Source organism: Hyperoodon ampullatus (genome assembly GCF_949752795.1).
Source record: "Hyperoodon ampullatus genome assembly, chromosome: 3".
Lineage (NCBI taxonomy): Eukaryota > Metazoa > Chordata > Mammalia > Artiodactyla > Ziphiidae > Hyperoodon > Hyperoodon ampullatus.
The window spans coordinates 130,435,138-130,462,090 of record NC_136916.1 but is presented as its reverse complement, the minus strand read 5'-3'; the positions used below and the strand labels follow the sequence as shown (position 1 = coordinate 130,462,090).

General features: G+C 41.3%; 1 protein-coding gene across 4 annotated transcripts in view; it reads left to right on the top strand.

Moving 5' to 3' along the window:
* NIN (ninein) overlaps positions 1-26,953 on the top strand; it is a gene marked incomplete at its 3' end in the record, with an annotated part of 94,645 nt that overhangs the window by 42,270 nt on the left and 25,422 nt on the right. For all 4 annotated transcript variants that reach the window (XM_079700459.1, XM_079700458.1, XM_079700461.1 and 1 more), the window contains exons 4-19: positions 617-656; positions 2,303-2,493; positions 6,534-6,680; positions 7,168-7,335; positions 7,831-7,967; positions 8,288-8,428; positions 8,683-8,857; positions 11,816-11,926; positions 12,302-12,391; positions 15,892-16,030; positions 17,899-18,020; positions 19,143-19,648; positions 20,571-22,715; positions 24,004-24,129; positions 24,238-24,307; positions 26,588-26,803. In XM_079700459.1, coding sequence (XP_079556585.1) covers positions 617-656; positions 2,303-2,493; positions 6,534-6,680; positions 7,168-7,335; positions 7,831-7,967; positions 8,288-8,428; positions 8,683-8,857; positions 11,816-11,926; positions 12,302-12,391; positions 15,892-16,030; positions 17,899-18,020; positions 19,143-19,648; positions 20,571-22,715; positions 24,004-24,129; positions 24,238-24,307; positions 26,588-26,803 — 4,524 coding nt within the window. The remainder of the gene's footprint in view (positions 1-616; positions 657-2,302; positions 2,494-6,533; positions 6,681-7,167; positions 7,336-7,830; positions 7,968-8,287; positions 8,429-8,682; positions 8,858-11,815; positions 11,927-12,301; positions 12,392-15,891; positions 16,031-17,898; positions 18,021-19,142; positions 19,649-20,570; positions 22,716-24,003; positions 24,130-24,237; positions 24,308-26,587; positions 26,804-26,953) is intronic.

The window sequence follows — 26,953 nt, the reverse complement described above, 5'->3', positions numbered from 1 at the left end:
TGTCTCCAGCTTATCTCTCAGGTCTCAGTTAGACCTTGCTTCTTGCAGGAAGTCTACCCTGAACTCACAAGGCTGAAGGACACACCCTTCTTGAACTCCCCCATGATAGCACTTACTACACTACAATATTGTACTCTCTGTTTTCTTGTCTGCATGTCTTTGTCAGCATATAAACTTCTTGAGATAAGAAATATGCTTGTCCTGTTCATAGTTGTATTCCAAAGATGTAGCATAATACCTCACACCCATTAAACATTTATTGAAGAACAAATTCATAAATGCATGCGTACAAACTCCTGTTAGTTGATGGATTCTGAATATTTGCTTCCACCTGATTTTATTGGTTGTGATAGGTTTTGCTGTTGAGTAAGTGATGTCACCTCACAAGCGTGAGAGGCAAATCCTTGGTGCGATGCTGCAGAAGGCTGTGGCGTGTTTCTTAGGAGTCTCCTGTTAATTGGCTTGTTGACTGAGGAGAGCCGACCTGGATGAATGCACTGAAGGGGCCCGAATCATGTGACTCACTCAGATGATGATTTCAGAGCCAGAGAGTGATTGGGTCTTGGAAGAACAGAATTAGTTCTAAAACACACTAATCTTCTCTTGCTTCCTCTAGAACTGGAAGACGCAGCACAGCGAGGAGTATGAAGCAGAAGGTAGGAATTGAGTGTGCGTGGGGCCTGCCTGGGAAGGAGGGGCTGCCATTCACAGGGCACTCTCCACACCCCCTTCCTGCATCCCTTGCCTTCTTACTAACAGCCTTGCCTGCTGGAGGCCAACTAAGAAATAACCTGAAGAACAACACAGCAACAAAAAATTCATTCCCAGTTGATAGCTCATAGTTTTAAATCCTTGCATTTAGCATCATGCAAGATGTGACAACTAAGATGTAGAATTTCACTTATGGGTTAATTACTCTCTTACATAGACTTTCACATTAATCTATGAACAATCCAAAACTAAATAGTTACCTATTAAAATGTATCCCTTGACAGGGCTTCCCTGGGGGCGCAGTGGTTAAGAATCCGCCTGCCAGTGCAGGGGACACGGGTTCGAGCCCTGGTCCGGGAAGATCCCACATGCCACGGAGCAACTAAGCCCGTGCGCCATGACTACTGAGCCTGCGCTCTAGAGCCCGTGCTCCGCAACAAGAGAAGCCACTGCAGTGAGAAACCTGCGCACCACAACCAAGAGTAGACCCCGCTCGCCGCAACTAGAGAAAGCCCGCGCGCAGCAACGAAGACCCAACGCAGCCAAAATAAATAAATAAATTTATATTTTAAAAAAATGTATCCCTTGACAAGTTTCAGATGTATTTAAGATGGATCAAAACACATTGATCTTCTGGCCAGCAGATGGCACTGTGGTTCAGCTGACGGAACCTCAGCCCACTTCACAGCCTACCCTGGATTAACTGTACTTAAGTGTAATTACATGTTCTCTAGGTCTCCAACCTGTAAAGACACAGCGGTGATGGGCTTAATGTCTTTGATAAATAGTGGTAGCACTAAATGCTCTTCTCAACTCTCTAAGGTTCTTCCAGGCACACACAATCTTGTCAGTAATTAGCTCATGTTTAAGTAATGACTTTACAGAATCTCTAATATGGAAGTAAATTTTAACTAGAAGTGAGAACTTTTAATAGAGGATAAATAAATTTTTATTTTTAAATAAGTAGTTTGATCCTTAAATCTTCAAATAGAACTTATCCTTAATATACCAATAATTAATAACTTGCCCTGGCAAACATTTATTCTTTCAAGTTGGATTGCTTATAGGTCAGAATATTCATTATGTGTAAAGATTTGGAAACAGGCTAATCTTGCCTTTTATAATCATCTTATGATATTTATCATGAAATTATTTCCTTCTCAGTAAAAGCAGAGCTTAGGCTAGAAAGAAAGTGGAGATAATAAAGTCTGGTAGCTATAGCTGAGGTAGGGCATATAAAGCTCCTTAGAATGGCTCTCAACCAGCCTTCTTTTCCGATCACACCAGAGCCTAAGCCTGTGCATATTTTCCTTTGGAATAAAATAAGCCTAGAACCTTGGCATTATTGCACAGGAGATGGTATTTCTTACATAGTGTGACTGCCAGTGAACAAAAAAGTGTCTGTTGGCCCTAGTTGCAGCCTAAGAACCAATGGTTCCACTTCATCTGAACTTCAGGATCAAATCAACTCAACATCAAATCAACATCTGCAGTCTCTTTCTTATAGCATATATTTTCAAAAAGCACATTTTTCTTTGAGAATAGGCTCTCAGTTCCTTTAGGGACAGCACACTGTATGCTTTTATTTTAGGCCAGTTAAGATTTTGGAACCCAGATGATTTGAATGCCTCACAAAGTGGGCCTTCCCCTCCCCGAGACTGGATAGAAGAGAAACTGCAGGAGGTTTGTGAAGATTTGGGGATCACCCGTGATGGTCACCTAAACCGAAAGAAGCTCATCTCCATCTGTGAGCAGTATGGTTTGCAGAATGTTGATGGAGAGGTAAGCCTTGCATCAGATTTTTATTCAGGAATAGTAATCATGATAAAAGCTAAACTGGCCACAGGCTAGGAATAGCCATATTTTGGTTTCCTGCAGCATGTTACAGAGACTCTATTCTCTTTTTTTCCTGGGAAGTCAGCCATGAAGATCCTGTCTCTGAGGACCTCATGTTGTATCGTGGAAAAGAAAAACTGACAATAGCTGACACTTACTGAACCCGTACTGTGTGCCCCTCACTGTGCTAAGCACATTACCCCACATTACTATCAGACACCAGTTCAGTGTGGCATGATGTCAATCTATTTGTAGATGTGGCATTTATAGAGCAAAATGTGGGAAAGGGGTAGAGGAAGGACGAAGAGGGGAGCTCAGGAGATTTGAGTTGGGGGCATATTTTGAAGGCCAGGCTGATAAGTTTAGTTTTTTGGAGAGGAGATCTCAATATCACCCCTGGGTTCTTAAGCAGATTAAGTAATAATACATAGGAAAAACTTACTTGCTGAGGGTGGTCTGAACTTCTTTTATGGGGTATAGTGGTATGAAGAGAGCCTTAGATTAGGAGACCAGCCAGGAGCCATCACAATAATCTGGTCATGAGGAAAGGGAAAAGGGTAGGTTGGTGGTTTTGAAAATGTACAACAGAAGAGTCCTGAAGGAGCCCCCGAAAGACTCCTGCTCGGTAAAATTCTGAACTTTACGTTTTCTAAAAAATTAAGGGGTGGCAGGACTGGGTGCGTGAACAGCCATGAGACATAAGAATGTAATTAATTCCAAGATATGTCTTTCAAAGAGCTGAAAATAAGGACTGGAGGGACTTAGAGGTTAGGGCTACAGTTGTAGCTTTGGGAAACTTTTATTATAATGATATTTGAAACCATGTTATCTGCTTGCTCAGAGGATAAGTGGTATTATTTTCCTAAACCAGAAAGAGGTTTATTATCAAAAGCTTCCAAGTAGTGTAGCCTGCAGAAAAGTTCTTTCCCTCCCTTCTCCCTTGTGTATGTGACCATTGCACACCCTCTGACTACATTTTAATGGCTCAGTCGTCATTTATTTTTCAGTGATGGCTGTTGAGTCATAAAATTAAATTCATCCTCCTAAATTACAAACCAGCGCAGTATGCAGAACCTTGGGTTGTTCTGCCAAGAAATATTTCACAAACTTGGATTATTTATCTAAGAACAAATCTTGGAATAAACTTAGCCGTTTGTGGGGAGTTGCATTTTCTTCTGTGGTGGAGATTCCAGAACCCAGGAAATGAAGCAGCACATTTATTTTCTTCTGATGTGAGGATGAATAAAGGATTGCTAATTGAATGTAGCTTTTAGTGTTTTTCCTCCCCACCAAAATCATGAAACACTATAGTACTTTGTATTACTAGCTCTAGACCACAGCGGAGCTGAAAGTTCAAGATGATCTCATCAGCATACAACTTGGAATCCTGGAATTTTACAACTGAAAGCAATTTTAGATTTAGTCACCCCTCATTTTATAGATAAAGAAAGAGATCACTGCTGCCTGTTGCCATCATCATGAAGGGAAACTAGGTTCACTGTCTTAAGGCTAAAACTAGTGCCCTGCTTTCCAGAAGCAAGGATGACTGTAGGGCAGGGATGGCAAACTGTCACCCTAGCTGCCAAATATGACCCAAGGGCTACGTCGCCTACCCAATGTTTAAAAGTTGAACTTCTTGCTATACTTTTTAAAATCAGGAGATTTTTCTAAAAATCAGAAGATTTGGCTCCATTTTGCTGGCAGTGAGAAGCAGCTAGCCCCTTTGGACAGGGCATGCACTCGTGTTCCGTTCGCTGGTTTAAAAGGCACTACTTCCGGGCTTCCCTGGTGGCGCAGTGGTTGAGAGTCAGCCTGCCGATGCAGGGGACACGAGTTCGTGCCCTGGTCCGGGAAGATCCCACATGCCGCGGAGCAGCTGGGCCCGTGAGCCATGGCTGCTGAGCCTGCGCGTCCGGAGCCTGTGCTCCGCAATGGGAGAGGCCACAACAGTGAGAGGCCCGCGTACAGCAAAAAAAAAAAAAAAAAAAAAAAAAAAGGCACTACTTCCTATGTCTCAAGACCATCCTGCCTCATTTATTTACATCACCTTCCTGGCCCCTCAGGGCATTTGTGATCCCTATTCTAGTGCATTATTTCCCAACTTTCACATTGGGAAATCAACCATCCAAAGACCTGGCTGGTGATGGGGAGTAAGAATGTCCTCAGGGTTCTAGATTCAGCTCCTGCACAGACTGCAGGGGGTGCCCTAGTTGCCCAGCCCTGCCCATCCACCCTCTTCTGAATCCACATCCCTGTATTCACTACTTGTCCACTCCCCCAGTACAATAACTGGTAGGATTTACTTAATCCACCACTTCAAATGGATCAGGTGATGGGTGTTTAGGCACTCAGGAAGCTGTGCGTTGATTTGGCCAAGGTCACAGGGCCAACCCATGTGGAGCTAAGGTTAGAGCCAGAATATGCTGATTCACTTCAGTCAGCACACTTGGATTTTACTGTGACTTCTGGTTTGACAGTCCTGAAAGCCTAGTCCTCTAAGAAAGTGTTCTTTTGGTTGATGAGAACGAGACGGAGAAGCTAAGGGAGCTTGGCAACCTCAGAATTTTGCCCCAAATACCTTTCCATCTGTTTCATCATATGCTTCTCTATTAGGAACTGTTGCTTCTTCCAAAGATTTCCACTCTTTAGAATGATTTTCTTGTTTCAGAGTCCTCTCCAGAGGAAGTGGTATAAAAACAAGAATAGAGACAGATGTTTCCTATTGGGTATGAACTGGAGAAAAAAGCATTGGATAAAAGAAATGCCTCAGGCACTTAGATGAAGGATAAAAATCAACAATTATGAGATGACAGGAGTCCTAGCAATAGTCCAGACTTAAGAAATGAATATTGAAAAATTAAGGATTTGTTACAAAGAGGCCTTTGTTAGAATGGAACCAGGTGTAGGCTCAAATGCAACAAGAGTAAGTTTGTTGCCTGTTCTGTTCCTTGCTACTCAGCAAACTGGGCATCACCTCGTTAGAAATGCAGAATCTTGGGCCCTACCCCCAGATTTAACTATATCAGAGTCTGCATTTTAACAGGATCCTCAGGTGATTTCTGTTTTGTACACTGGGGGCATGTCCTAGAGAAAAATTTTAGCCCCCCAAATAAAGAGGAAGCTGACTGTGAGGGCGGAGGTCTTTGCCTTCCCTCCCTGTTTTGCGGTATCCATGATTCATGCTGCTTATTCCTTTTTCCATTCCTCTGTTGAGCTAGGGAACAAACCATCTCCTAGGCAGTCCTCTAGAAGGGACTGTATGTGATGAGGACTACTTGATTACTGTCACAGGGTGCAAAGTAGTCAGGCAAAATTCGCTTCTCTTTACATCTCTTGGAGGAACCGTTCTATTGCATACACATGAAATCCTTCCTATCCAGTCTTCATTTCTCCTGTGCTAAAGCATTAAAAGAAATAAAGACCCCAAACACGCAGTGCTGTTTTAAGTAATATTCTAAATCCCAAGTCACGGGTTTCAGACCCAAACTATTAGATCATTGCCATCTGTCCCAGACCCAATTCTGCCGTGCTGACGTACCAATTTCCAAAATTCAATATAAGCAAAATATCATGTGGAGTCACCATAATATAACGGCTTAATGAATGTCTCACTATTTTCTGTTGTTACGACACTAGGAAGCTATATCTTTATGTTTTTAAGTAATTCTTTAATTTGCAAGAATAACGTGTAGTAACATTAAAGATTACCCATTCTAACAGTATGAGCAAAAGAGAAAACAGTTAAATGCTAAATTGCATAAAATTATGAAGATGTTGAAAATGAATTTTATTTAGTTTATGTGAGGGGGAAGGACATATTACTAGAAAGGAAAAAAGACTCAGTCAAGTGAGAATAAAGGGACATGTTGTATTTCTGGAGTCCTGGGGTCAAGGGTGGTGCCAATTTCTGTTGGCTGGAAGTGTACTTTGGGCCTTGTGGGGTTTTTTGAGTGAAATAGTTAAAATATATGGTTACCCTTTTCTAGATGCTTGAAGAAGTCTTCCATAATCTTGATCCTGATGGTACGATGAGTGTAGAAGATTTTTTCTACGGCTTGTTCAAAAATGGAAAATCCCTTACCCCATCAGCATCTACCCCATATAGACAATTGAAAAGGCACCTCTCCATGCAGGTAAGAAATAAATAGGAAGTGGTTTCTTTGTGAGTAGAAGTTAAAATCCATTTGAATAATTTCTAATGAATTAATCTGCTGTCTGAAGAAAAATACTGAGGAGAAAGAGAGGCAAAAGAAGAGTAGTAAAGAAAGACTGAACCACTGGGGAAGGAAAAGTTGGGTTTGAGAAATGACCATAAATTACAGTAGGAAGACCACTAATTATGCCCCTTCTGTTAGCTGTAGGTCAGAAGAAACCTGGTGTTAAGTAGAGACACACTTCATCTATATGAAGGAACTCCTGGCCAGGTCAACTGTTGATAAGCTTTGCATTCTAGGCTGACTTAGGAAAGGGAGATCAAAGGGGCTGCGTGACTTTTTATCCTATCAGTATAAATTAGAGAGACATGCCTTCTGCTTCTTGTGGTCAGGACTGACCAGTTTTGGTCTTGACCAACACCATGTTGCAATGCCTGAGCTTGCTCAAGTCTCTTTCTTCTTCCAGTCTTTCGATGAGAGTGGACGACGGACCACAACCCCGTCTGCGATGACAAGTACCATTGGCTTTCAGGTCTTCTCCTGCCTGGATGATGGGATGGGCTATGCATCAGTGGAGAGAATACTTGACACCTGGCATGAAGAGGGCATTGAGAACAGCCAAGAGATCCTGAAGGTGTGGCAGCTAAAATGAGAGAAAAATGACGAATTGGGGCAGGGTTGAAAAATTCCATTTTTTTGAAACTGTGATTTGATTGGATTTCTCCTTAATGATTCTTCTGTTCACAAGATCTCAGACGTAAGAAGTAACTTTTCCTACCCGCTTCAACCAGGATTATTGATAACTTCTTTCCATGTTTTTAACCCCTAAATTATTGATAAGAAATTTCTTAGCTGATCTCTGGTTGGTAAAGATTAGAGTTTTACAGTTGTGTTTATTTACAGTGCCAGGTAGCATTTTTTTAAAACATGCAAATAATCACATTATGTTTTTCTTAGAGAGAGCTTAGTTATGCTGTGGATTGAATATTGTTCCTAAGCAATCCCTAAAGAAATGTAAGCTTCCAACCTGTAGACTGTAAATTCAGTTCTGTGAGTTTGTATAACCTTCACATTTTCTGCTTTCACAGGATAGAACTTGTGATTGTCTTGAACTTGTTCTGATTTCTAGGCCTTGGATTTCAGCCTTGATGGAAATGTTAATTTGACAGAACTGACGCTGGCTCTTGAAAATGAACTTTTGGTTACCAAGAACAGCATTCACCAGGCGGCTCTGGCCAGCTTTAAGGCTGAGATCCGGCATTTGCTGTGAGTTAAGCAGAAGGTTCACCTGCTCTATTCCCTTCCCTGCTTGTTGAGCAAGTCATTCAGATGCCTGTGGCATACATTCTTCCATCCTGTACACAGATGTGGCTAATCGCCTATCATCTCACTTCTGTGAAAATGAGGTAGAGCTTAGATTTGCATGTAGTCTTTTGAAGAGGGCTGTGGAATGTCTGTGTGCTTTTGAAGGGTTTTGGTTGTCTTGGTTTTGTTTTTGTATTGAAGCAAGCCAGATGAGAGCTTTTTGGGGTCTATTTGTTGCTTAGAAACAGTTTCCCTCATACTTGGTTTCTTTGTGATTCTAGGGAGCAAGTTGATCAAGTGGTCAGAGAAAAAGAGAAGCTACGGTCAGATCTGGAAAAAGCTGAGAAGCTCAAGTCTCTAATGGCCTCAGAGGTGGACGATCACCACGCAGCCATAGAGCAGCGGAATGAGTACAACCTCAGGTACGACTGGCTGGGCCAGGACCCTCCTTTCCCACCATCCTGGCCCAGGGCAGTGGGGCTCAGCCTGCCTGCCCGCTTGGCCACACCTGGCCGGAGTGACTTAGGTGTGGCCAAGCCTCAAGGAAAGCAGGATTCACTAGACACTTTCTCAAGGAGCTTCCCATCTCTGTGACTCTGTGTTTCCATTTTTGGTGGATCCACGTAGGGACCTCTGAGGGATTTGATGGCAGCTTGTCAGTCTTTCCTCCTCACAGGAAACTGGATGAAGAGTACAAGGAACGAACAGCAGCCTTAAAGAATGAGCTTCGAAAGGAGAGAGAACAGATCCTACAACAGGTGGGCAAGCAGCGTTTGGAACTTGAGCAGGAAATTGAAAAGGCAAAAACAGAAGAGAATTACACCCGGGACCGCCTTGCCCTCTCTTTAAAGGTAATTATCCTATTGGTTGTACAGTCTGTGTCCCTGCTGGGAATACACATGGAAAACCACAGCTCTGTAAGAGGACAGGTCTGCATGGGGCTCATAAGTCTGCCCAGCTGCGTCATGACCGGACATGGTAGAGCTCCCACCGGGAGCTAGATTTCAGGGGTGTCTAGGCTTCTTGTTTGCCAACAGCATATCTTGTTCTTACCCCCTGAAGCTGCACTGGGTCCTCAGGGCTGTCTGGCTCCTGGTTGATGCTCTCTTCCTTCCTTGCACTCCCCCTTCCTCATTCTTAGCAGATGACTTTATTTCCTGCCACACAGAGGCCATCAGCTTTGTTTCTTTGCTTCCAAATGAACCTTTTCCCTTATACATCCTCCTCTGCTTCCCTGTGCTTCAGTAGAGGAAGTGATCCTTCTCTTTATTGGACTCTGACACCAGATAATATGGTACAGCGTTATCTAGAGATAAAGGGTGGGCGGGGTAGGGGGGTCTGGCCTCAAGACTGCCTGGTTCCAATCTGGATACCACTACTTACAGGAAACCCTGATCAAGTTACTCAAACCTGTTTCCTAATGCACAAAAGAGGCACCATCGTAATACCTACCCCATAGCATTGATATGGAGATTAAATGAGTTGCTACATATACAGCATCTAGAAGGTAATAAGTACCTATGGAATATTCACTACTGTTGAAGTTATAAAAGGTTCCTGAAACTCCACACATCAAAAACTGAGCTAATTCTCACTTCCTAACCATCAAACTGCTTCCTCTCTGGAATTTTCTCCCTAATCTACATCACCACCTGTGCTGAAAGTCTTAGAAGCTAGAGTCCTCAGTCATCCTCGATTATCAGTCTCTGAGTCCCGTTGATGCTCTGAAATGCTTCTCAGATTTATCCCATCTCTCCATTTCCACAGCCTCTGAATAGGTTCACAATTCATCACGATTTCTCAGCTGACCTGTGTGCATCCTTTTTTCCATCTATCCAACCTCCATATTGTCACCGGAGTTACCTTACTTAAGAACACTTAAAATCATGCTGTTCCCTCTGTAAAAGTGCAACATGGCAACACTGAAGGGCCCTGAAAGGGGGCTTGTCCTCATGCCTTTCTAACCTCAGATCCTGCCAGCAACCCCCAGGGCCATGCCCTCAACCCTGCTGCACCTGCCATCAGCTGTCTCAGTTCCTCAGTAAGCTTTTAGGCTCCTTCACTGCTTTCTCCAACACTGCAGGCCAAACTACTTTTTCATTCCCATTACACTTTTTTTTTTTCTTGCCAGAAGATAGCATATTTTCTATCACATCATAGATAATTGTATTCATATATGCCGCCCCGGCCACGGGTCCCGATTGTGTGTTCCCTGTGGTCAGCAACAGAAGCTGATTTGTCAGTTTCCAGAGCACCAACACAGGCCCGATACACAGAAATTGCTCCTGATTGTCTTTTTTTTTTTTTTTTTTTTTTTTTGCGGTACACGGGCCTCTCACTGTTGTGGCCTCTCCTGTTGCGGGGCACAGGCCCCGGACGCGCAGGCTTAGCGGCCATGGCTCATGGGCCCAGCCGCTCTGCGGCATGTGGGATCTTCCCGGACCGGGGCATGAACCCGTGTCCCCTGCATCGGCAGGACTCAAAACCACTGCGCCAGGGAAGCCCTGCTCCTGATTGTTTTAACATCTAAATTTAGACACACTTCGGAAGATTAGAGTTGTAGAACTGGCATTTTGGGGGAAGGTAGTATTTTTTTTTTTTTTTTGGCTGTATGTGGGCCTCTCACTGTTGTGGCCTCTCAAGTTGCGGAGCACAGGCTCCGGACGCGCAGGCCCAGCGGCCACGGCCCACGGGCCCAGCCGCCCCGAGGCACGCGGGATCCTCCCGGACTGGGGCACGAACCCATGTCCCCTGCATCGGCAGGCGGACTCTCAACCACTGCGCCACCAGGGAAGCCCTGCTCCTGATTGTTTTAACATCTAAATTTAGACACACTTTGGAAGATTAGAGTTGTAGAACTGGCATTTTGGGGGAAGGTAGTATTTTTTAAAAACACTTCAAGCACATTCTTTTTCACTCCATGTTACTCTGTGAGGGTGTGAACAAGAATGTATTTAAAATATATTGGCTCTATATTCTTTTGGCAAAATATACTTTGAAAATAATGTTCTTCCAATTATCCTTTAGCATTGGGATAGAAAATATGTCAAATGGCATATCCATGTGGTTTTATTTTTTTGACAAATGTGGGTGGAAATCTTACAAGTGTTTTATATACAGAAAAACCCCACTTTTGTGGACTTTGGTTGATATTTTATTATAATAATTCAAAATACAAATTATGAAAAACCTGTATGTATAGCTGTATGTATGTCAGATGAACAAGGTATTCTGCAACCAGTCTTTCATCTGACAGTTTATTGAGAATGTTTTTCACGTCATTAAATTTTCTACTGCAATGCTGTCAAATAGAAATACAATGCAAGCCATATATGTAATTTCAAATTTTCAAAAAGGCACATTAAAAGGTAAAAAGAAACAGGTGAATTTAATTTTAAATCATTTTTATTTAATCTAATATCTCCAAAACAGTATCTTTTTGACTTGTAATTCATCTACAAAAATTATTACTGAGTTTTTTGTGTTTTTGTTCTAGCTCTTCAATATCCGCTGAATATTTCATATTCACAGCACATTTCAAGTGCTGAATAGTTACCTGTGACTGCTTGTGGCCACTGTTGGGCAGCATGGTTCTGTAGGATCAAGAAAAGCATGCCTCCAGGAGTCATGCTTTGAGGTTATAAGATAGATATCAGTTTTTTAATATTTACTTTTTCTGCTCTAATGTACTGAAACTTTGGAGATGAACACATTTTCTCAATCTAGAGCATTGATGTATGCATGCTATAAAATGGTACAACAGTTTATTTCTTAATCTGTGGCAACTTAATATCCCCAAATTTCTTCAGGAAAACAGTCGTCTAGAAAATGAGCTTCTGGAAAATGCAGAGAAGTTGGCAGAGTATGAGAATCTGACAAACAAACTTCAGCGAAATTTGGAAAATGTTTTGGCAGAAAAGGTAAGTCTGTTTAAATTTGATTTCCTGATATGTAGCCCCAAAGTGTCGTTCACTCAAAAGAGCAGAAGCTATGCCACCAAGAAAATTTCTATTATGGAATTATTTATGTGACTAAAGGAAGCTGTCATTTTTGCAGGGATTTAATTTATACGAGGGAAACATGGCGTGGCACTGAGAAACAATCTCTGCTTTGACTGAACACATCACTCTAGAATCTTCTCCCCATCATCTAATTGATGGTGTTTCTGCTTAAATGTCACATTCCTTTCGTACTCCAGACACTGGGTGAACACCAGAAACTTGGGCCTTTGGTACATTATAGGTCAAAGAAGGACACTTGGAAAAAATGACAACTTTGCCCTTTTCATTTTCTAGTTTGGTGACCTTGATCCCAGCAGTGCTGAATTCTTTTTGCAAGAAGAAAGGCTGACACAGATAAGAAATGAATATGGGCAGCAGTGCAGGGTGAGTGACTGAAGAGAACTTAGCAGAGGAGTGCCTGGGTTCAAATACTGCTTCACCATTTACTAGCTGTGTGATCATGAGCACATCACTTAATCTGCGGGTGTTTCAATTCCTCACCTATGAGATAGAAAAAATAAGAACACCCACCAGATAAGGTTGTTGTGGAGAGTCAATGAGTAAACATATGTAAAGTGCTTAGAACAGAGCCTGAGACACAGAAAACACTTAACCTAAGTGCTAGTTGTTAATGTTATTGTTTAGTATCCTGAAATACGAGAGAATCATGCAAACTGCATTTGTCTGCTTTATCTGGGTCAGAAATTGCCAGTAATTAGAGGAAAATAAAGTTTTATTCTAAGAGAAGGAAAATGTGGTCATGTTGATGTGCTTATTCCAAAACTAGTCTTTCCTGAGCGATTAGCGCAGGCTGATATAATTTGCTTTTGTTCTGTGGATTTTTTTCCTGAATACAGTCCTTATTTTATTTACAAAATGCAAATGGAGCAGAAACCACTCAAGTCTTTAAGTAGTAAGTCATTACAAATTCCTACCAAAGGACACAAAAACATCCTTATAAATAATAGGAATCTTTGATTTTTTTAAAAAGTAACTCTCCTAAGCTCAGGAATTTGGGGTGTTTTTTTTCCTTAAGCCACAGACACTTGTTTATTTTAACAAGGTAGGCATAACTGAGTTCTAACTGCTTTAGATGAACATTGTACTTGGGCAAAAATGAAGAAAATAATCACCTCCTTATGAGGTTCCTCATAGCCTGCCTTCTCAGGGAATATACATGCACACTTTGAGAAAAGAAATGAAACATTTATGCCACTCTTATAAATAAGTTATGGCTCTTGACTCTAATCAAGTAGAGGTGTTTTCTTCTATGCTTTTAGTTATTTCATCAGTAAAATCTGTCAGCTCTACCTCCAAAAATTCCCCAAATTTGTCCACTTATTTATTTTTTTAAACAGTTTTTCATAACCATACAATTCACCCATTTAAGGTGTATAATTCAGTCTCTTTTAGTATATTCACAGAATTGTGCAACCATTACCATAATAAATTTTAGAACATTTTCATCACCCAAAAGAAAACTACCACTCCACCTAGCTGTAATCTCTCCCATGACCCCCAGCCCTAGACAACTAATAATCTACTTGCTGTCTCTTTGGTTTTGCCTATTCTTTACATTTCCTATAAATGGAATTATACAATGTTATCCTTCCTTCATTTGGCATACGTTTTCAAGGTTCATCCATACTGTAGCATGTATCAGTACTTCATTTCTTTCCATTGCTGAATAATATTCCATTATATAGCTATACCACATTTTATTTAACCATTCATTAGTTGATGGACATTGGGTTATCTTGAATATTGTGAATAATGCTGCTGTGAACACTTGTGTGCAAGTTTGGTTTTGTTTTGGCTTTTTTTAAACAGAAACAGACTCACAGACTTAGAGAACAAACTTATGGTTACCAGCAGGGGAGGGTGGGAGGGAGGGATAGACTGGGAGTTTGGGATAGACATGTACACACTGGTTTATTTATTTATTTATTTTGGCTGCTTTGTTGCTGCGCGGGCTTTCTCTAGTTGTGGTGAGTGGAGGCTACTCCTCATTGCGGTGTGCGGGCTTCTCATTGCGGTGGCTTCTTTTGTTGCGGAACACAGGCTCCAGGCACACGGGCTTCACTGGCTGCAGCACACGGGCTCAGCAGTTGCGGCACACGGGCCCTAGAGCATGCGGGCTTCAGTAGTTGCAGTGCGTGGGCTCAGTATTTGCGGTGCGTGGGCTCAGTAGTTGCGGCGTGAGGGCTCTAGGGTGCACGGGCTTCAGTAGTTGTGGCATGTGGGCTCAGTAGTTGTGGCTCATGGGCTCTAGAGCACAGGCTCAGTAGTTGTGCACGGGGTTAGTTGCTCCATGGCATGTGGGATCTTCCCAGACCAGGGGTCGAACCCGTGTCCCCTGCATTGGCAGGTGAATTCTTAACCACTGTGCCACCAGGGAAGTCCTGTATGCAAGTTTTTGTGTGGACATACGCTTTCATTTCTCTTGGGTATGTACCTAGGAATGGAATTCATGGGTCATATGATCACTGTATGTTTAACCTTTTGAGGAAGTGCCAAATTTTTTCCAAGATGTTTGCACCATTTTACATTCCCACCAATGTGAGATTTGCAATTTCTCCACATCCTTGCCAACAGTTGTTATTATATGTCTTTTTTTAAAAAAATCTCTTTATTGGAGTATAATTGCTTTACAGTGTTGTGTTAGTTTCTACTGTACCACAAACAAAGTGAATCAGCTATATGTATACATATGCAATCCCACCACTGGGCGTATACCCTGAGAAAACCATAATTCAAAAAGAGTCATGTACCACAATGTTCATTGCAGCTGTATTTACAATAGCCGGGACATGGAAGCAACCTAAGTGTCCATCGACAGATGAATGGATAAAGAAGATGTGGCGCATATATACAATGGAATATTACTCAGCTGTAAAAAGAAACGAAACTGAGTTATTTGTAGTGAGGTGGAAGGACCTAGAGTCTGTCATACAGAGTGAAGTAAGTCAGACAGAGAAAAACAAATATTGTATGCTAACACACATACATGGAATCTAAAAAAATGGCACTGATGAACCTAGTGGCAGGGCAGGAAAAAAGAAACAGATGTAGAAAACGGACTTGAGGACACGTGGGGGAGGGGAAGCTGGGCCGAAGTGAGAGAGTGGCATGCACATATATACACTACCAAATGTAAAATGATGGCTAGTGGGAAGCTGTTGCATAGCACAGGGAGATCAGCTCGATGCTTTGTGATGACCTAGAGGGAGGCTCAAGAAGGAGGGGAGGGCTTCCCCAGTGGCGCAGTGGTTGGGAGTCCGCCTGCCGATGCAGGGGACGCGGGTTCGTGCCCCGGTCCAGGAAGATCCCACATGCCGCGGAGTGGCTGGGCCCGTGATCCGTGGCCGCTGAGGCTGCGCGTCCGGAGCCTGTGCTCCGCAGCGGGAGAGGCCACAGCAGTGAGAGGCCCGCGTACCGCAAAAAAAAAAAAGAAGGAGGGGATATGGGGATATATGTATGTCTTGTTTATTTTAGCCATCCTATTGGGTATTGAGTGGTATCTCATTGTGAGTTTGATTTGCATTTCCCTGATGGCTAATAACATTTAGTATCTTTTCGTTTGCTTATCTTCTTTGGAGAAATGTGTCTTTGGATCCTTTGCTGAATATTTAAATGTGTTATTTGTCTTTTTATTATTAAGTTGTAATAGTTCTTTATATATTCTACAATCAAGTCCCTTATCAGATATATAATTTACAAAAACTTTTATCCCATTCCTGTGGGTTGTGTTTTTACTTTCTTGTTGGTATCCTTTGAAGCACAAAAGTTTTTAATTTTGATGATGTACAGTTTATTTATTTTTTCTTTTGTTACTTGTGTTTTTAACATCACATCTAAGACTTGTATTGGTTTTTAAACTCCAGCTATTACAAGACCAAGTAGATGAACTCCAGTCTGAGCTGGAAGAATATCGTGCACAAGGCAAAGTGTTAAGACTTCCCTCGAAGAACTCACCGTCAGAAGAACATGATATTAACAGTGGTTGCGTCGAGCCTGACCAGGGTAAGACATTCAGACGCCATCTTTTCAGAGTCTCTGCCTTTGACTTTTGTTTTTAAAACCATGGTTGAATGTAGGATTGCAAAATGTTGGCAATCCCGCCCCACCCCCCCGCCAAAAAAAAAGACTTTGGCAGTGCTATTTTCTTGAGCTGTTTCACTTGTGGTCTGTTTTTTCATTTGTCCTTGAAGTCTTTATGAGAATATTTCCATCTGATTTTTATATGCATCAACAAAGAAATGGAAAAATTAAACCACAAGGATATTTGCTTCGTTTAAAAAAAAAACAAAAACTGGCCACAAGTCTGAGAATCCAGGCCTTGGGAGTGTTAGAATTCAGTCACTGAGTTATTGCTGAATCCTCCCTTTCTAAAAGAGTACCTAACTGGTATGACAGTGTTTTGGAGAGTGAGCCAGACAGAAACCACAAAATTTGATTTCCTTATGCTGGCTGTGCTAAATGTCTGCAAAACAACAAATAAGATAAATAAACCTTGGTTGCCTGTGCCTTTGAGGAGGATTTTGAGTAGCAAGGTTGGAAGGCAGAGTCATTTGGGAACCCCCCTACATTCATTATCAGCTCTTTTCCTCCCTCCTGGCATCCTGCCCCTTTCCTCCAGTGTGTTGAATTTCAGTTTCAGAAAGGGTTTATAATAAATTCTTCATCATAAATAGTTTTCCCCACTGCTCCTTGGAACAGGAGTACAGGTTCTTACAAGTGTTGTTTATTCTTCTCCCTACCTATTTATTCTAGAGTAAATAGGGGATTGGAGAGGGGACAGGGACAGGCTTGAACACCTTTCCTCTGATTCTAAGTCTGTACTCTGTAGCCTTACTGTGGTATAAGAATGGAGCCCAACTGATATGATGTATCTCAGAAGCTTTTCTGGGCTTTTCCATAGATGACCAAGGGCTGGGAGTTCTCCTCATGGGTACATGAGGCTGTGTCATCTTGGGATGGTTTACCCCCAGGTATCACTTCTCAGTTGGGGATATGCCATGATAGATGAAGAGAAAGCCCAAAGCAAGACTGTCAATTCCAGATGCTAGACGTACGCTCTTTCTTGCATCTGTCTGTGTATCTCCACATGAAAAGCTTTTTTTGAGTCCCCTGCCTTAAGAGATTTCTACGTAGTATTAGATGTAATCATTTTGTCCTTGTACTAGCTCAGCCCTCAGCTTATGCTTCACATTTCAGTGTCCTTCTCAGTCATCATCATGGGCAGTTGCAGAGGTGAACTCATATGAATGAGTTGAGAATTTTCTATCTAATCTGCCTATATCCAGGCTCCTAACCTATGTCCTATTCTTTAAAAAATTTTAGCTGATAATTTAAGGTAAGGCGCTCTCTGCACTACAGGAAATTAATATTACAATACTGAATCTTTTGTAATGTTGAGGGGTGGGTTGGATATCTTGACCCGTGACGTTAACACCTCAAAGCATAGCAAGTATGCTGGCCATTCATTCTCCTGCCACATGGCCCCTCTGCTAATTTGTCACTCAGTATTCATTGGATGGAAAGAAGGCTGGTTGGTTTGACCTAACTACCTCACTCTGCAGGATTTTCATTAGGAGGAGGTCACCTTTAAGCAACAATTTCCACATCTACTCCCACCTGCTATTGGATTCTATTAAGGTTTGGTACATTGCCTGTACATGAAAGACTCTGTTCACCTTCATTTTTTCTTGTTTTCCCTAATACTTAAAAACAAGGGACTTCTCTTGGCTTCTGTTGTTTCCTAGTAGATCTCATCTGTAGTAATTTAAGCTAAAAATTATTCCTCAATTAAACTGGATATCCTTCCTTAGATGCCAGTTGTGTTATTGAAAGAACCTGCTGCAAGGTCAACAGATCCGATGTGTTTTCAGGGCTTGGTTCTGAAGAATGCAATCCATTGAATATGAGCATCGAGGCGGAGCTGGTCATCGAACAGATGAAAGAACAACATCACAGGGACTTGTGTTGCCTGAGACTGGAGCTTGAAGATAAAGTAAGACCTTTTTATCAATCCTGTTCTCTGATTTCTTTGAGCTCTGACAAGCTTTTGCATGTAGGACATTCTCAATTCTTTTTTCTCAAAGAGCAGCACTTTCTATACATTTCCTCTTGTGTCCTGTTGGCTACCAGGAACGCACTACCTCAGCATGGTTTCACAGGCCAAGGGTGAGGCCTTTTCCTCATAGGAGACAGATTCTTAAAAATGTAGTATCTTCAGTCCTAGCAAGCATGGAACTTGTAGACAATTACATTATTTCCAACTCATTGAAAAACATCTTAATAAAACTAAAAAGCCCTTCAATATAGCATTACTTCCTAAATTAGGTACAAATTCTGAATCTTGGCCTTCAAAACCCTTTACCGTGTTGCTCTAGGTTATATTTCCAGTCTTCTCTTTTACCATTCCTTTGAGTTACCTTATCCTCCAGCCAAACTAGGTAGTTTGCTGCTCTTCATCAAACTGTCCTCTTTTGCTCGTGCTATTACGTGCTGTGTTATTATTTCTTTCTACCTCTTGAAAGTCTACTTAACCTTCAGAGTTTATATCAAATGCTACCTCTTACATTGCTGAAGTCTCCCAACCAAATGTGATTTTTCCCTCCTTTGAATCCCAGGTTACATTGTAACTATTTTCCCTATACCTTTTATATGTTTTATTCTGACTTATAGTATACTTTTTTGTAGTTGTCATGAGCATGTCTAGAGTGGTTTTTCCTTAATGACAGGGGCTATGTCTTACCCAACTTTGTGTCCCCATGAGGTCTGCAGGGTACCTGACAGGTGTTAAACAAATACTTAAATTTAATTAACTATGTTAAGGCCCTAAGTTTGCAGTTGGAAAGGATGCCCGTGGAGACAAATGGTATCTCTGTGAAGGTCTAGTCAGTTTTAATAGAGTTGTTCAGAAACTAATAAAATTCAACCAAGTTAAAAAGGTAATCAAACCATGCCTGACTTAAAGATATCTTATTTAATGTGTTTTTGAATTGTTACTTTAAAACAAAAAATGGGAAAACTGAGGAATGTCTTGTAGGAGAAAAGTAATTACTGCCCCATCACCTTTCCATGGCCTTGAGTTGAATAACATTGTGGTGGTTTTACTTTCTGGCTTTAGGTGCATCATTATGAAAAGCAGCTAGATGAAACCAAGGTTGCCTGTAAAAAGGAGCAGGAGAACATGAAGCAAAAGTATGAAAATGAAGTGCACATCTTGGAAGAACAAATAAGTGACCTTAAAAATGAAATTGCAGAACTTCAGGGCCAGACAGTAGTACTCAAGGAGGTACAACACACGGCTATCTGCAGACATGAGGAGGAAAAAAAACAACTGGAAATGAAGTGGGATGAGGAAAAGGCTCACCTGCAGGAGGAGCTGAGGCTGGAGCATGAGATGGAGCTAAGGGCTAGGCTGGAGCAGGCAGAGGAAAGCTTTAATGGAGAGAGGGAAAAACTCATTCAAAATGGTGCCTGGACAGAAGAGAAGGTGAGAAGCTTGACTCAGGAACTAGAACAAGTTCACCAGGAGCAGCTGAAAAGCCTGGTGGAGAAGCATACTCTTGAGAAAGAGGAATTGCAAAAAGAGCTCTTGGAAAAACACCAAAGGGAACTACATGAGGGAAGGTAAGAAAATGGGGGAAATGGAGGAAACTGGGGCACCATTCCTCGGGGGCACCAGAAATCCCAGTCAGTTAAGGAGGCTTTGAAAAATCAGAAGACATAATAGCCCGCTGACGGACTAGATTCTTTTTTAGTTTTTCAACTTGTTTTGCCGTTGTTTAGATATAAGCCTACCTTGGGGTATTGAAACTTTTTTTTAGAAAGAGGAAAGTATTTTTTGTATCAGGAGTGTACTTTTTAAGGTTCCAGATGAGGATAAGATTATCACAAATGTGATTTCTTCCTAGTTCAGTCTTGCTGTTTTCTGAGAAAGGCCATTTATAAGCTAGATTCTGGGCAAAGTTACATTTCCTTCCAGAGTTATGAAACACCATTTCGTGCTTACTTTCCTCACGTGAAATCTCAGGTACTTTTCAGGGCTTTGGTGCTTCATACTCTAACCCGGTGCTACTTTATTAAATAAAAAGCAAAACATAATGAATTTGTTAATATGTGTGGTTTATATGACTATTATCCACAAATGTCTGCTTAATTAAAATGGAAGAATTTTATGTATTTCCCAAATTTGGGTTTAGGCTAATATGCATTTGAACATTTAATGTGAAATATCAGCCTAAGGTTTTGGCTAAAAATCCATAAACAAATACATCTGGGAGTATACCAAAGAATTTGGTTTCTAAATTTTCCTTCTAAATGCAGAGAGAGGTAAGTAAGTCTTTTAAATTAATTATGGCTGCCAGCATTGGCTCTCAGAAATGAGATCCCTTCTCAGTATAAATGAATCACATAGGAATAAGTGAAGACCATTTTTAGAAAATATTTAAATTGTTTGCTTGGCTGCTTCTTCTATGCATGGGAAAATGTTTTTTGTTTGCTTCTGGAGTTGATGGCAGTTTCAGTAATGCTGTATGTTGACCACATTTAGGGAAAAAATGGAAACTGAGTGTAATAGAAGAACCTCTCAGATAGAAGCCCAGTTTCAGGCTGACTGTCAGAAAGTCGCTGAGAGATGTGAAAATGCTCTGCGAAGTCTGGAGGGGCACTACCGCCGAGAGCTGAAGGAGGTCCTGGAACAACAGCGCGAGGAGAGATCCCAGTGGGAGTTTGAGAAGGACGAGCTCACCCAGGAGTGTGCAGAAGCCCAGGAGCAGCTTAAAGAGACTCTCCAGAGAGAGAAAGCAACTTCTCTGGTCCTGACCCAGGAGAAAGAGATGCTGGAGAAAACATACAAAGAACATTTGAATAGCATGGTTGTTGAGAGAGAGCAGCTACTCAAAGACCTGGAAGATCTAAGAACTGTATCGGAAAGTCAGCAAAGTCTGCTGTCCAGCCAGATACTTGAGCTGAAGAGCAGTCATGAAAGAGAACTGAAGGACCGTGAGCAGGTCCTGTGCCAGGCAGGCGCCTCGGAGCAGCTGGCCAGCCAGAGGCTTGAAAGGCTAGAAAGGGAACGTGACCAGGAGAGGCAGGAAATGATGTCCAAGCTTCTGGCCATGGAGAGTGTCTACAAAGTGACCTGTGAGAAAGCAGATCAAGAGAGGGCTGAGATGAGCACAGAAATCTCCAGGCTTCAGAATAAAATTAAGGAAATGGAGCAGGTGGGATCTCCTCCCTCCAGGCTTCAGAATGGCTGCCAGGCAATGGGAAGGGAGGAGGTGGAAGGAAGTGGAGCCATGTCCCTGCTCCAGCAAGGAGAGCAGCTGTTGGAAGAGAACGGAGATGTCCTCTTAAGCCTGCAAAGAGCTCATGAACGAGCAGTGAAGGAAAATGTGAAAATGGCAACTGAAATTTCTAGGTTGCAACAGAGGCTGCAAAAATTAGAGCCAGAGTCAGTAATGTCTTCTTGTTTAGATGAGCCAACTACTGGGTTTTTTGGAAATTCCGTGGAACAAACAGAGCCATTTTTACTGCCAAACCGAATGAAACAAGTAGAAGGTGGAACCATGCAGCACGTCCTAAGTGACCTGCAAGGCGATGAGGTCCGGGATCTGGAAAGTATGGGGACGAGCTCTGGTCAGAGACAGGAGGTCAGAATAGAGGAGTCTGAAGCATCAATAGAGAGTTTTTCTGAGCTTGAAAATAGTGAGGAGACCAGGACTGAAACCTGGGACCTAAAGAATCAGATTGGCCAGCTTCAGGAACAACTAATGATCTTACGTGCAGACTGTGATCGAGCTTCTGAAAAGAAACAGGACTTACTTTTTGATGTTTCTGTGCTAAAAAAGAAATTAAAGATGCTTGAAAGAATCCCTGAGGCTTCCACCAAGTATAAATTGTTATATGAAGATGCTAGTAGAGAAAATGAGTGTCTTCATGAAGAGCTGAGAGTGATGGAGACGCGGTACGATGAAGCACTAGAAAATAACAAAGAACTCACTTCAGAAATGTTCCAATTACAGGATGAGCTAAAGAAAGTTGAAGAAGTGACTGAAACATTCCTTAGCCTGGAAAAGAGTTATGATGAGGTCAAAAGAGAAAATGAGGAACTGCATGTTCTGGTTTTGCGACTTCAAGGCAAGATCGAGAAGCTGCAAGAAAGAGCAGTGCTGCAGTATGACTGCTTCTCCTTATGGGAAGCCCATTTAGATAACCTGGAAGTCGGACCTGATGAAAAGGTCCTTGAACTAAATCAGACACTGGAAGAGTGTGTACCAAAGATTATGAATGTACACCATATTATAGAAGAACATTGTCAAGAAAACCAGTACCTAGAGCAGGAGAATACACAGCTCTTAGAAAAAGTAAAAGCACATGAAATTGCCTGGCTACATGGAACACTCCAGACACATCAAGAAAAGCCTGGAGTACAGAACCAAGTAATACTGGAGGAAAACACTGCTCTCCTCAGCCTTCAGGACAAACATTTTCAACGCCAGGCCACGATCACAGAGTTAGAACGGGAGAAAAAGAAGCTGCAGGAGCTGACTAGAAAGTTGAGGGAAAGAGTCACTGCTTTAGTTAAGCAAAAAGATGTACCTTCTCAAGGAGAAAAGGAGGAAGAGCTGAAGGCAATGATGCATGACTTGCAAATCACGTGCAGTGAGATGCAGCAAAAAGTTGAGCTTCTGAGGTAATGTATGTACCTTCTACACTTCACGGAATCCCACAGAGCACCTCACCAAATCTAACTTCGCTGCTTGCTGTGCCTAGAGAAACTAACCTGTTAGTCTTCAAGAAGAGAGCAGTACTTTAGACTTCCTTCTGCTTCTGTGTCGTATTAACAAGTAGAATAACCCTGCCTAGGAGGCACTGCTTCCTCTATAGGAAATAAATGTCATTCATTTAGGGTGTGAAAGTTCATGATGGAGAGTGTTAGTTGTTTAACCATGTGCATCATCCATGTATGTCAAGTCTTTAACTCTTTTGTAGCACTTCATTTGGATGGATAGTTTTGGTGGGGTTTTTTTTTGGCTAAATGTTGGTTATTTTCCTCATTTTGATGAAACAAGTTATATGAGAATGAATGCCTTTCGTGTATCATTAACTCACTTGGTAGATAAGAACTCTCTTCTTACACTAATATAGAAAAAGTGTTGTGTCTCATGGCTTATAGTTTTTCACTTATATCACTTGAAGTGCAGGCTGATATTCTGTAAACATTGGAAATTTATCTTAGAACATATAATTTTTTGAGGCGCTATCAGATTCTAATAAATGTGCTTGAAGAACAAAGACAAAAATGATACTAATTTGAACCACTGCTCACTCAACTTTATAAAATATGATTGCAATAGCCTTCTAACAAATTTAGTTTAAAAAAAAAGACTACATCATGTCTGAAATATCTTAATGATATGAAAAAACAAAATAATTCTGGGCGTAGTTTTTCCTCATTTTACTTCAGACCATATTTAGTTCTAAAAATCATAATGAGATGAAAGAAATCACAAAGTAAACATTAGTGTACATATTTTGACATGGCCCTTTCATTTATGTAGTGAATTTTCTTTCTCTAGGTACCCTGGGGTTTAAAACTGAAGCTCATACAGCTTAGTAATATGGCTTTTGTCTTTAGGAGCAGGCAGGACTTCAGACTGAAATAAATAATTTGCTCAAAGCATATGCTTGCCACTGAGAAAGTCAGCAACCAGGATGGGCATTGAGTCTCCTTTCTGTCTCCATGCTCAAGTGTTTCAGTCACACTTCCCTAATGTCTTTTAGTGAAATTCTTACTTCCCAAAAGAAATGAGTCAATAGGTCATAGCTTGATTTCCAAGCACCAAGAGACTACTAATTTAGGCTTTTCTTTTTAACTGGCATGGAATACGTGTTTAATTGGAAGTTACTATAAAGTATTTTCCAAAGATGCCAGATGACTGCCTTGTTATAACTATTTTTTAAAAATCTCTGTACTTCAGATATGAATCTGAGAAGCTTCAAGAGGAAAATTCTATTTTGAGAAATGAAATTACTACTTTAAATGAAGAAGACAGCATTTCTAACCTGAAATTAGGGAAATTAAATGGATCTCAGGAAGAAATGTGGTAAGACATATATTTAAATGTTCTTAAGGCATTTTTGTGAGGACTAAAACTATTTTACTTCAACCGTTAAAGCCTAACTCTTAAGTTATATTTTCATTGTCCCTTTAGGCAAAAAATAGAAACCGTAAAACAGGAAAAAGCTGCAGTTCAGAAGATGGTTGAAAATTTAAAGAAACAGGTAAGGAGAGAATATTTCCCAATGTTTCCTGATTCTAAAATTTTCTTTTTTAAAATTTGAAATTTACAGCACATGCTACTGGAAATGTAGCTAATAATGGTAAGGTTGTAAATCCTGAGTTTCAAAATGGAAACTCACCTCATGCTAATTCTAAACTAGGTTTCTATTTTTTGTGAATATAATAATGTATATATTATTTCTAGACTCTGGTGCTGAATACTAGCTTTATAATCAGTGGGAGTGGGGAGGTGATAACCTCTAAAACCGAACCTGTGAAATACTAGCTCTGTGTTGCCTGTGGTTTTGTTTTGTTTTGTTTTGTTTTGTTTTGAATTAGATTCAGCTGTGCTCTTTGTAGCAGATAGCATTTTTTTTTTTTTTTTTTTTTTGCGGTACACGGGGCTCTCACTGTTGTGGCCTCTCCTGTTGCGGAGCACAGGCTCCGGACGCGCAGGCTCAGCGGCCATGGCTCACGGGCCCAGCTGCTCCGTGGCATGTGGGATCCTCCCAGACCAGGGCACGAACCCATGTCCCCTGCATCGGCAGGCGGACTCTCAACCACTGCGCCACCAGGGAAGCCCTTTTTAAAAAAATCTTTATTTATTTTGGCTGCGCCGGGTCTTAGTTGCAGCACATGGGATCTTCGTTGCAGCATGCGGACTCCTTAGTTGCAGCATGCATGCAGTATCTAGTTCCCCGACCAGGGATCGAACCAGGGCCCCCTGCATTGGGAGGGCACAGTCTTATCCGCTGGACCACCAGGGAGGTCCCCACATGTGGTTTTGATTCATGTTAGCTCCTTCCTCTTTCCTCACCACAATTAAAAGCAGAAAGTTAAGAACAGCATTTTACAGATATAGAACACTAGTTAATCCATGTATATTTTCACAGAATTATGATTTATTTAGATAGCTTGTGCCGTTCAATGCCCAATTTGTATAATCTCAACAATATGCAATTGTGTGGGGAAAAGCCATTTGAGAATCTATCTGAAACAGTCAAAAGACAAGGACATCCTGGGAAAAGACTGTTTTCAGCACTTGAAATAGACAAGGTGTTAACGTCCAAAATATATTCTGTACTGTTACAAACAAATTGCAAAATGGAGTAGAAAAGTGAATAATTTATATGATTGGTCAAGTCAGAAAAAAAGAAGTGAACATATAAAAGGATAGTTAGCCTCATTAGTAATTAGGGAAGGGCAAATTAAATGAGTCTCTTTTTTTCACCTGTCAGATTAGCAAAAATTAAAGATTGATCTTGTCTAGTATTAAAAAGGGAATGAGGAAACAAATATACTCATACATTATAGGACTATAAGTTGGTAGTCTATGAGGAAGGCATTGTGGGGCTATCGATCAAAACAGTAATGTATATGCACACCTTCTAACCCAGCAGCCCTACTTCCAAAAATAAGATCCTAAATACAAAATGCTACCATGTGTAAATGAATTTTCCAAAAGATTGTTTTGTTTCTTCATAATTAAAAGAAAAAATGATAAACCTATATGTCTATCAGTGTGGGAATGGATACATACAGTATGGAATGTCTTGATACATGGAATACCCCATAGCAGGGGTCCCCAACCCCCGGGCCGTAGACCACTACTGGTCCGCAGCCTGTTGGGAACCGGGCGCACAGCAGGAGGTGAGCGGCGGTTGAGAGTGAAGCTTCATCTGCTGCCCCCCATCGCCCCCCCATCACTCACGTTACCGCCTGAACCACCCCCCTCCCCCGACCCCACCCACCCCCCACCCCTCCCCAGCCCAGGTCCGTGGAAAAATTGTCTTCCATGAAACTGGTCCCTGGTGCCAAAAAGGTTGGCGACCACTGCCCTATAGCCACTAAAAATATAGCATGTGGTGGTTTCTGAATGCACCGATTTGGAAAGAATAAGAGTCTGTAAGATATTATAAGTGGAAAAAGCAGACTATCCGAACATCTGAAATAATGCAAATTTTTGTTCTAAAGAAGGAAAAAACTACATGTATATAGGTCTGTATATGCATAGAAAATAATCTGTAGGGATACGTACCCAGCTGTGAACAGTGGCTACCCCTGTGGAGTGGGATTGGACAGAGTGTCTGTCACTTCTTCATACACTTCTGAACTGACTGACTTTGTAATAATGAGTATGTATTTTTTCTGCTATTAAATGTGTGTGTGTGTGTGTGTGTGCGTGTAACTTTACATAGAGAAGGTAAAACAATTAGTCTCTAAATATATTTTTAGCAGAAGTAGGATAACTAGTTTTTAAGACTTATTTCAATTTTAATTAGATTTCAGAATTAAAAACCAAAAACCAACAGTTGGATTTGGAAAATATGGAGCTTAGCCAAAAGAATTCTCAAAATCAGAAAGAACTACAAGAAGTTAATCAACGTCTAGCAGAAATGCTAAGTCAGAAGGATAAAGAGCCAGGACACGGTACATGTGAGGAATGGGAACAAGAGAAGTCTAATCTAAAAGAAGAACTGGAACACTGTAAAGTGCAGGTATGGTCTATAGCCACTCTACAGCCTTTCTGGAGGAAATCCCAGTAAATAAAAGAAATGCTTGTATTTAATTTCTTATACATAAAGTCCTAATTATTAAAACAGTGTGGTGTTCGCACATGAATAGACAGATAAGTGGAAGAGAAAGTC